At 41.2% G+C, this 11,855-nt stretch overlaps 1 protein-coding gene across 1 annotated transcript; it reads right to left on the bottom strand.

The window, feature by feature from the left end:
• Positions 1 to 9,884: 9,884 nt before the first annotated feature.
• On the bottom strand, positions 9,885 to 11,591 carry LOC127797941 (L-ascorbate oxidase homolog). The gene has a single exon (XM_052331200.1). It carries the CDS (start codon positions 11,589 to 11,591, stop codon positions 9,885 to 9,887), a length of 1,707 nt encoding a protein of 568 aa, XP_052187160.1.
• Between the last annotated feature and the right edge of the window lie 264 nt (positions 11,592 to 11,855).

An 11,855-nucleotide genomic window follows, 5' to 3' on the forward strand; every position in this document is an offset into this window, starting at 1 on the left:
GACTCATGAGGTTTTACCTCATGTGTAGATGATGCAAGTCCGGATGCAAGCAGGGATGGCGCCGGGAGGCCGTTGTGGCAACTAGCTGAGTTGCCCGAGTTATGTATTTTTAATATTGCTTGTATGTAGCCAGGGGGCGTGGTGTATGTATACCCTTGTGAGTAAATCTCTGTGTTATTGAGCTTAAATGTATTTAATTGTGTAATCATCATAGTGTGATAGATGATCGTGAGATTGCTTGTTGAATATGACATAGTTGGTAAAGCCAAGTTTCGGACCGAGTCAAGATCAGCAAGGTATGTTCTCATAAATCCCCAATACTCAGCGAAGTGTTTGTATGCTAGCTTTGTGCCTGGGTCACCTCTGGCTTGCTATGGGGTGAGCTGAAGAGAGGTGAAGCTCACTCAGGTTTCGGGTCTCAGTCCGCTGTGTCTTCTTGATTGAGTTGGGACCGATTTCCTGAGTGGAGCGAAGGGAAGGACGAAGCCTAATTCCCACCTAGGGCGTTTCCTATTGAAACATAGTCCAACCCTTCAGTTGTGGTTGTCGGGTGAGTAATCTGGTCGATTATTTACCGGTGGCGCCCGTAAGTGGGAGCGGGTCGTTACATACTCCATCATCACTCGCCTACAAGAGTTGTATGGCGAACAAAGTCGGAGTGCGAGATATGAGATATCTAAGGCACTATTTAGGGCAAAGATGTCTCTGGGAGGATCAGTGGGAGAACATGTTCTCAAAATGATCTCCTTGTTAGAGAAGTTGAAGGGTTTGGGGGATGAGTTGAATCCTCACCTCCAAATTGATTTGATCCTTCAGTCTTTGCCAGATTCGTATGGAAATTTCATATCAAATTTCTATATGAATAAAATAGAGTGTACTCCGGCTGAGTTAATGAACATGCTTATTACGGCACAAAACAACATGAAAACGGGTACTGTGATGGCTGTTACCTCTTCCAGTAAGACTAGGAAGGGGAAAGGCAAGAAAAAGGCCACACAAGTACCACAGGGGGCCAAGACAATAAGTAAGAAGAAGGGAAAAGCTGTTGCCAAAGGAAAATGTTTCCACTGTGGTAAGGATGGGCACTGGAAGAGGAACTGCAAAGACTACCTCAGTTCCTTGAAGAAGGAAGCGGAAGGTATGATGATAGTTCACGAGTATTTTTCCATTGCTCATTGTTCTACTTTATGGATTCTAGATTCTGGAGCGACAACTCATGTTTGTGCTTCTGTACAGGATCTGGAGCAAAGTAGAAGGCTCGCAGATGATGAGATCGTGCTGAAGGTGGAAAACGGGGCAAGAGTTGCAGCCACGGCTATTGGCACTGTTACTTTATCTTTATTGCATGAACATAGTTTAGTTTTAAACAATTGTTTATGTGTACCTGGAGCTTTTAAGAACATTATTTCTATTCCTGCTTTAGTGAAAGAGAATTATGAATTTTCTTTTAAAAATAATATTTGTGAGATTTATTTTGGAAATAAATTGATTGCTTCTGGTAATTTTGTCAATGGTCTTTACATTTTGAATGTAACTGTTGATAATGATAAAAATCTGCGTGTATTGAATAATAACAAGAGACAAAGGGATAACCCAAATCCCAAAATTTTGTGGCATCATCGATTAGGTCATATAGGGGATGATAGAATCACTAGGTTGGAGAAAGATGGGCTTCTTGGCCCATTGGGTTCTGAACCTTATCCAACATGTGAATCTTGTATCCTAGGCAAAATGACCAAATCACCCTTTGTTGGACAAGGGGTTAGAGTTACAGAATTGTTGGGACTCATACATTCTGATGTATGTGGGCTAATTAATGTAATGGCCCGATGGGGTTATCAATATTTCATAACTTTTACAGATGATATGTCTAGATATGGATATGTTTATCTTATGAGACATAAATCTGAATCTTTTGAAATGTTCAAAGATTTTAAAGCTGAAGTAGAAAATCAAACTGGTAAAAAGATAAAAGCCTTACGATCAGATCGTGGAGGCGAATATCTAAGTCACGAGTTTGAAGATTTTCTTAAAGTCTCGGGTATTATTTCACAACGCACTCCACCAGGAACACCTCAACTGAACGGGGTTTCAGAAAGGAGGAATCGGACTCTATTAGATATGGTCCGAAGCATGTTAAGTTATTCTGACTTACCATTGTTCCTATGAGGTCATGCCCTTCTTACTGCAATATACCTTCTAAATAGAGTACCTTCCAAGTCAGTTCCTACAACACCACATGAGATATGGTTTGGTAGGAAACCGAGTCTTAAACATGTTAAGATTTGGGGATGTACAGCTTTTGTGAAAAAGCTTAAATCAGAAAAACTTGAAACTCGATCTTTAAAGGGTAGTTTCATAGGTTATCCTAAGGATACCTTAGGATATGAATTCTATATTCCTGAGTTGCAACAAGTAGTTGTTAGCAGAAACGCCATTTTTCTTGAAAAAGAGTTTATTCAAGAAGGTGGAACAAAAAGGAAGATAGAACTTGGTGAAGAGTTCGCCGAACCTGAATCTATCCCACAAGATGACCAATTACCAAGTGAAGAGCCAAGGCTGAGTCTTACACCTCCCAATAGGAGGAGTGAGAGGATACCTCGGCCACCTGAGAGATATGGTTTCCTAAGTGAACAAGAGTTGTTCGTAATAGGAGACCATGATCATTCAGATGACCCTACCACTTACCGAGAGGCGATGTCAGACATCGACTCACAAAGATGGCTAGAGGCTATGAAATCTGAAATGGATTCCATGTATTCGAACCAGGTCTGGACTCTTGTAGATCCACCAAGAGGTATAGTACCTATTGGATGTAAATGGGTCTTCAAGAAGAAGATAGGTTTGGATGGAAAGGTAGAGACCTACAAAGCAAGACTAGTGGCAAAAGGTTATCGTCAAAGGCAAGGTGTTGACTATGAGGAAACCTTTTCTCCAGTTGTCATGCTTAAATCCATTAGGATTCTACTAGCCATTGCCGCTCATTATGATTATGAGATTTGGCAAATGGATGTGAAGACAGCTTTTCTAAATGGTTATATAGATCAAGATATCTATATGGAACAACCTGAAGGCTTCACACCCAAGGATCAAACAGGGAAGGTATGCAAGCTTAAGAGATCCATTTATGGTCTTAAGCAAGCATCCAGGAGTTGGAACATTCGTTTTGATAATGAAGTCAAATTGTTTGGGTTCATTCAAAACATTGACGAGCCTTGTGTATACAAAAAGGTTAGTGGGAGCGCGATTGCGTTTTTGGTCTTATATGTTGATGACATCCTACTCATTGGGAATGATGTAGGATTGCTATCAAAAATAAAAGCATGGTTGTCAAGTACGTTCTCCATGAAAGATTTGGGAGAAGCTGCCTACATTCTCGGCATTCGGATCTATAGGGATAGAACCAAGAGATTGATAGGGCTCTCCCAAACCAAGTACATAGAAAGAGTGTTGAAGAGGTTCAACATGGAGGATTCCAAGAGAGGCATGCTGCCCTTCAGACATGGAATCCACCTCTCTCGAGATATGTGTCCCAAAACACAAGAAGAGAGAGATCGCATGTCTAGGATTCCTTATGCTTCGGCAATAGGAAGCCTAATGTATGCAATGTTATGTACTAGGCCTGATATCGCTCATGCTGTAAGTGTTACAAGCAGATATCAATCTAATCCAGGTGAGCAACACTGGATTGCTGTTAAGAACATCCTTAAGTACTTGAGAAGAACTAAGGATTTGATTCTTACATATGGAACGGGAGAACTTAAGGTGGAAGGTTACACAGATTCTGATTTCCAATCAGATATTGATGATAGAAAGTCTATCTCAGGCTATGTGTTTACTTGTAATGGTGGAGTATTTAGTTGGAAAAGTTCCAAACAAGATACTACCGCCGATTCTACTACAGAAGCCGAGTATATCGCGGCATCCTATGCTGCGAAGGAAGCTGTCTGGATCAAGAAGTTTGTGACAGAACTTGGAGTGGTTCCCTCAATAGAGTCTGCCGTGCCCTTGTTTTGCGACAACAATGGGGCCATAGCGCAAGCCAAGGAACCAAGGTCTCACCAAAAGTCCAAACACATTGAGAGACGCTTTCATCTCATTCGAGAGATTGTTGGCAGAGGAGATGCCAATGTGCAGAGAGTAGATACATCAGAGAATGCAGCAGATCCACTGACCAAGGCCATGAACCAGAAGCAACTAGATTCTCATCTAGATAGATGGGGTATGAGATACCATTCAGAATGGTCTTAGGGCTAGTGGGAGATTGTTAGATATAAGCCCTTAAGACCAGTTCTAGTGACACAATAGGGCTTGATCTTGTAATTCTTTAAACCTTATTTAATGGCAAGTTTTATGTTTAATTGAAATTGCAATATGATTTAAATTGAACATACAAATATCCTTTAGTATAATAAGGAGTGGATACCATTCTTAATTGTTAAGAAGAATCGAGACGGTTAATCCACAATACGTTATACTATAAATATGTTCCTGGCCATAGAGTTCCTAACTTGGATAATTAGTAACTCGCAAAGGCTGGCACATCGTCTTCCTCCTTGTTCGGTATAAGATACCGAAAGACAAGATTGGTGGGTCTCATACCACTCTGTATAAGATACAGAAGGAAGACGAGTGGGTGCTCGTTATAGGAACGAGTTCACTGAACGGGACTATTAATATTGAATCACATGGGTTTTATCTCACGGGTCAATGATTTAATATTAACTGCGGATTTGCATTAGTCCTTAGACCTGAGATGACATGGATATCTGTGTGTTAGTGGATTAGGATATCAACGATATTATATGGTTGTCCTAATCAGGGATAGCCGTACGTATCTATGTGCCTAGTTCAGTGACACACGAGGTATGTGTGCATCAGACATGGAATCTATCATCTCGAGATATACGAGGAAGATATCCTATGCAATCCAGTGGTCACTTGACGATAAATCCTTGGCCGAGGTAATATGACGATGGAATTTGGATTCCGTAGAGGTTATGTCATATTAGTCAAGTGTGATTATTAGATTTGGTCATATGACGAGATCGAGAGATTTGACCTACTGACCATGATCTCATATCTCGTCGGGATATAGTATGATAGAGGGACTGTATTACAGGACACCGTAATGTAAGGTTCACATTCCCGCTTCACATTAAATTGGGTAATCATGACATATTGCTAGATGTCACTCGTGATTTACGAGAATTAATAATTGATTAATTCTCGTTGCCAATTTAATTGTGAACCCAGAAAGTCCCACCCAATAGAAATCGTTTTTAAAAGAAAAAGGGGGCAAATTTAGTAATTATGGAATTACTAAATTATAAATGCAATTATTTAAGAAATAAGAATAATTAAATAAGTAATATGATTATTTATTTAATTATTAATTTGGTTTGGGCTTTTTGCTAGCACCTAAAGCCCGGCCCAATAGCATTTAGGGTTTTAGGGTTTCTTGTTTATAAATATAACATTAAACCCAAAATCCAATCAATCAATTAGTTGAATCAAAACGGAAATTTTAGAGAAAATTTTCGAGTCCCTTTTTCTCTCAAGTCTATTGAAGTCTTGACGATTTCGGGTGGACCGACTCGGCATCTCACGCGTGGGAGATATCAGGCGGGTTATCGGCAACGAAATCAGATTTCGTTTCGAGGTAACTTTTCGTTTTATGTCTTCGATTTAACCGTAAGATTTGAAAAACGTGATACCAATAAAATCAGATTTTATTTTCCGCTGCGTATGATCAGATCAATGTTTTCTAACATAGTGGACAAGCTTCACCAACAGGAAGGCAATCTTCGATATCTAGTCATAACATTCATGATCCACAACAACCTTTAGACCAACAAAATTGATGTATTGTTAAAATATTTGAACGACTTGACCTTTAAACTTTTTAAATTTCATTTTGATATGTAAGTCTATTTTGATTGGACTTTGATATGTTACGTGTTTGGATATTTAAGTTGGATTGAATCTTTATAGTTTGTTGATTAAATAGATGAAGATATTGTGTTTGTGAATTTGGTATATATATAGGTTACAGGTTTGGGTATATAAGTTATCATTGGATATTTATGGTTGGCTATTTAGGTTACAGGTTTGGATATACAGGTTATTAGGCATTATTGGGGATTTTATTGAATTTAGTGACGGTTTTAAAATCGCCGCTATATTTTTATAGAGTGTTCATTTAGCGGCGATTATAAAACCGTCGCTAAATTATGTTCTAGTGGCGGTTATGAAAAATCGCTGCTGAAATTTTGAAATTAGTTACTTTAGCTGCGGTTTCAAACTGCCGCTAAAGTTTAAAACCTATTGAAATTAGCGGCAGTTCCAAAACCGCCGCTAAGTTCTTTTACACTAGCGGCAATTTAAGAAACGGTCGCTAAATTCAATAGGTTTTAAGCTTTAGAGGCGGTTCTGAAACCGCAGCTAAAAATTATTTAATTTAATATTAAATTCAATAATTTCAACAGTTGTTTTAAAACCGTCGCTAAATTTAAAAAATCGTCGGTAATTGCGGCGGTTTACAAATCGTCGCTAAAAATATCACTTAGCGGCGGTTATACCAATGGTTGCTAAAAATCGTCCCTAAATGCCACGCAACAGCTGTATTAGCAGTAGTTTTTAAAACCGCCGCTAAATCACTTTGCGGTAGTTAAAAATCGCCGCTAAATGCCAAAAAAATCGCTACTAAAAATCAATTTTTTTGTAGTGACACTTTAATGCTACTCCCCATTTTACAACCTCTTTAACAGGCTAAGGTGTTGTACAACACCCGTGGTATAGCAACGATGCCTATCCGTACTCTCAAACATATGCAATGCATGATTAACAATATCATCGTAAACATATACATATTTCATTATCATAACATGTGAATGCAACTACATGATGTATACATATCAAGATATGTCAATATGTCAAACAAATGGTGAAACGTACTTGCATATACAAATCATACTAACTTATAAAATAGGCTAAGTTTGGATAGAACCACTTCCCTCGACGTATCTCAGAATATCTTAATTCTCGTGCCAGACTTCTAATATACTCAACTCGGAACCTCAACATGCCTTGGCCATTATATTTATTCAAGGATATCAATATTCTAATTTTTCTAATTTTCCTATATTTTTTTCCTATTTTTCCTCAATAATTCCACAATAAATAATTTCTCAAACATTTTTCTTATTTTTCAACCACCATAATTTATAAAATAATATTCTAAAAATATTAAAATTAATTTCAAAAAATACTCGTACCTCACGTGCCCTCACACACCTAGTGCGTGGTCTACGAGTGGAATCCACGCGTGTACTGCATGCGCCCCAGATTTCGATCATCTTTTACCTTTTTTTTATTATTGGCTACTACTCTGATGGTCGATTTGATCCCACCTCCTTGAAATACTCCTCAATTCAATCTTAGGGGTACCCTTGGATGCCCAAAAAACCAACTAGAAAAGCCTTAAATGGCTGGTTACAGGTTCGACTTTGACGAGACCCAACTTTTTGGAAAATCTTCTGAAACCCACTCAAACCTATACGAAACCTCACCAAAATTTTCAAAACAATTCTACAAGACACAAGGAACAAAAACCCCTTATCCACAATACTCGATTCACTCTAAAACACCATGAATTGAAGCTCAAACTTAAATGAAAACCCTCGGCCTTGGATGCGCTATTTATAAGCAAAATCTAATCGAAACCTGACAAATCTCGAGCTTACTTCATCCCTAAGCCTCAAATCTAGCCACTAAGTGCTCGAGTAGCATTGAATCATGATAAAAATCCCTCGATTTTTTTAGCCAGGTTTTTCGGTTAGTTCGGCATTAAATTCCATCAAATCACAATCGATCTTAGTTAATGGCTACCACAAATCGATTCATCATGGCCTGGAGCACTTTCTAGCACCCTTGGGTGACCTTCTCGAAGATGGCAGGTGGCCAGTTGGCGGTGACAGTGCGACGGTCAGCCATTTCCAGGTTTCACACTTGACTTTCTAAAATTATACTTTAGCCCCCTATATAATTTCTAATTCCATTTTGGAAATTTCCTTGAAACCCCTGAGCTTTCCAATAATTCCGTTAAGCCCCATGAGTTCGAAACTCTTTATTTCACCCCCCAAAAATCTAGAAAAGACATATTTTTGACATCTCTCGACCAAAATTAATAATTTACACTTAAGCCGAATGTATGTAAGATCATGTTTTGATCGCGAATCCCTTTTATTTCATCCCGAAACCATTTCAAAGTTGTTCTTTATTCAAAATTTGAATCCCCTCAAGGTTCTGTTGACTTTTCGGAAGTTCCTTACAATCATTCGATTTTTCTGACTGAATCATAATTGTACCGAAAACTGTCTTTGTTTTGATTTCTTTCAGCGTCATAAATCTTGTCTTGAGATACTCATCAATGACATACCATTTTCTTCATAATTTTACGTTCCAGCGTATTCCCTTCCATTGACTCGACTGTTTAAAATTATTAAACTACATTCGAAATCTTTAAACTTGACTCTTCTAACATCATGAAATATGAGATATTTTGATATATTACTTATTTTGATTTGGGGTATTACAGCGTGCGTGGTAGTGCTGGGCTATGCGAGACCATGCAGGGCAGCATGGGGCACCCTTGGGTGAGGGTCACTCGGGGGTGCAGGTGTGGGTGCGGGCGTAGAAGCGTTGGGTCACGCACTGAGTTGCGTGACTGTGTGTGCTTGGGCACTCGCTAAGGCGCACGAGTGCATGTGCGGGTGTAGTAGTGGTTGCGTGGTGGGTCAAGGCCATGCACGCGAGGGCTTGTGCCAGGCCACGTGGCGTCATCTCATTTTTTTGATTTTTTCATTGATTTTTAATAATTCACTTTGTCCATTTATTTTTGCAGGTCACACCAAAAGTATTTTTATATATGGATAGATAGATAGATAGATAAGAGTCATCTTTGACATGCTGGAGAATGTATGTATGTCTATATATCTCTAGATATCAATGGGGATCTCATGATTATATCACGAAACACATTAAGTGCATGTGGGCATGAACTTAAAACTTGAGCACTGAGTGTTGTACGTAGGAGGGTGTTGATCTTGAAAGCAAAATCCGACTTTTGTTTGGCAATCTAGGTAGCTACAACTAGAAGAACGAGCATAATTAATCAAATATGATTGATGGTACTTTGTTTGTTTGTTTGTGTGGCAGTATTCTTGAATTTAAGGTTAAATTTATAATAGTATTCGACGCGCGCTCATGCGCGCGCGTGCGCATACACACATATATATATATAGGATTAGGCTATTTATACATCAATTGTGAGAGTTTAAAATATATGTAAATAAATGACTAAAATGTCTCTCGTGTCTCATCATTTTGGATAAAAAATATTTATATCATTTTAAATACATTATGTAACTCAAAGAGTACCAATAATATTTTTGATTTCATGTATATATATATATATATATATAGGTTGGTTGGTTTGATGAAAAGAAAGAAAAAAAAAAGAAGAAGAAACTCAAAATAAATAAAGGCCCATGGAGAAGGAAATTTAATGAATGAACACAACATGATAGATAGGTAGGTAGAGAGAGAGAGAGAGAGGGATGAGGAGTGGGTGGTAAATTCATTAAAAAGATGGAAACAAATTACAATTTAATTATGAGGAGTACTGAAACAAACATGCATTAATAATAAAGAGCAGTAGGTACGAACGAATAACAAGAAAAAAGTTCATTTTTTCAATCAAATAAATAAAACCAAAGCAAAAAGGGCAGAAGCAGAATTAATATTAATTAATAATTAATTATTGTTGTACGTAAGCCGAAGCCGAAGATTGATTGGCCGGAGGATCGATATATGATGCATGATTAGAAGAGGCCAATGCTGTAGGGCGGGGGCTTCGGCAGGTCCTTCACGATGCCACACAGCAAGGTGGTGTCCGGCAGGTTGTACTCGTCCCTTAGGGAGCGTTCCGGCGATAGCACGCTCACGTAGAGCTGCTGCCCCAAGTAGAACCTCTCCCACATCTCCGATCTCAAATTCCACATCCCCGCATTGTCCAGCGTCAACATCACCGCCGACCATGACCCCGGGTACACTTGCACGTTGTGCCTGCTTAGCGCATCCAGTAGGTTGTAGTTCTTCCTCTTCTCCGGGCTCCACCTCCCCGGCTCCATCGCCACTGCGAAGAAGCTGTACCCGTCCAGGTGCCATGTCTGGATCGTCTTCTCCCTGTTCTCGAATATGATCTCCACGAAGTTGCGGAATGTCGCGTTGAGCACATTGGGCTGTAACAGCACCTTCGAGGGTGCCTCACTTCCTGGGTCGTCCTTGATGGTGTCGTACTTGAACACCTTATCTTGCACGCCATAGTACTCCACCAGCTTCAGCGGGGTGGTCGAGTCCACGTGCGACACTCCGTTGATTGCGTAGCGCAGCTTGCCGTCCACTCGCTCCCTAGAGTTGACCAGCTTGATGGTGCGAGTGATGTTGATGCCGCCGTAGTGGTAGGATCCCTGGGGGTTGGGGCGGGCAGCGCTGGCCGTCAAGTTCCATCGGAAGGAGCGGAACTGGTTGGTGGACCAGGCGATTCCAACTGCTGACTCCGGTGGGGGTGGCGGTAGGTCTGGAGAGGCGGATCCTTTGCCGTTGGCGTACCTGAGGATGGCCTTGTTGATGAGAGCCTCCTTGGTAAACCTGCTGGAAGCCACAAGGAAGTAGTCCTTGGGCTCTTTGTTGGCGGTGACCAAGAAGGAGACGCACTGGCCGACATGGACGTCGAGGGAGTCGTAGATGTTTTGGACGACGTGGGATCCCTCCACCTCCACCAGCTTCATGGGGTGGTTCTGGATGCGGACATTGAAGGAGGTCTTCATGCCGACGTTGCACACCCTGTACCTGTAGGTCTTGCCCTCCTCCATGGTGTAGAGAGGGGGTGGAGGGTTGGACTCGTCGTAGTGTTGGCCGTGGATATGGAAGCCGGCAGGACGACCCAGGGAGCGGCCGCTGTCGAGCTGGTTGCGCAGGGACTTGTGGTCCTTTCCGTACCAGTCCCCGATGAGGACGTAGTAGTCGTCGGCAGGGGGGTCGAATGGGACGGGGATGAGATCACGGCTGACGACCTGGAGAGGGCCGAAGCCGCCTACTGCGCGGTGGAGGGAAGTGGTGGGGAAGTAGAAGAAGCTGCCGATTTGATCCTTGACTTGGAAGCGGTAGGTGTAGTTGGTGCCCGGCTGGATGGGGCACATGGTGCCGGGGGTGCCGTCCTGCCAGGAGTTCTTGCGTTGTTGGATGCCGCTCCAGGTGAGGAGGAAAGGCTCATCCAGATTATTGTGGACGTTGACGACGATGTTGTTGTTGGAGGTGCAGTTGATCCTGGGGCCGGGAAATTGACCGTTGATGAGGATGCCTTTCTGGGGCTGACCCAGGGGGCTAATGTCCCCATAGCTCACGTCCCACTCGAAGAACAAGTAAGGGTCCTCCGCCCCAACAGGAACAAGGCACGACGCCACCAATATTGCCAAAGCGGCGGCCGCCAACTGCAAGCTCAATCTGGCTCTACTAGTAGTTCCCATGATGCGCAATTGTGGGCTATAAGTACGTACAAACAACAACAGCACGGATTTGTTTGTTTGTGTGTGTGTGGGTGTGTGTTTTGTTTTTTGTTTTTTTTTTTTTTCTTTTGGCTTTGGATGGATGGATGGATGGATGGGTTTTCTTCCTCTAGAGGACGTGGGTTGGGTCGTTGGCTCTTTATTCTTGAATAAGAAAGAAGAAGAAAAAAACAAAGAAGAAATGGGAAAGTGTTTGTTGGAGTTGCTGGTGGTGGTGGTGGCGGC

This window comes from Diospyros lotus, chromosome 1 (genome assembly GCF_014633365.1).
Source record: "Diospyros lotus cultivar Yz01 chromosome 1, ASM1463336v1, whole genome shotgun sequence".
Lineage (NCBI taxonomy): Eukaryota > Viridiplantae > Streptophyta > Magnoliopsida > Ericales > Ebenaceae > Diospyros > Diospyros lotus.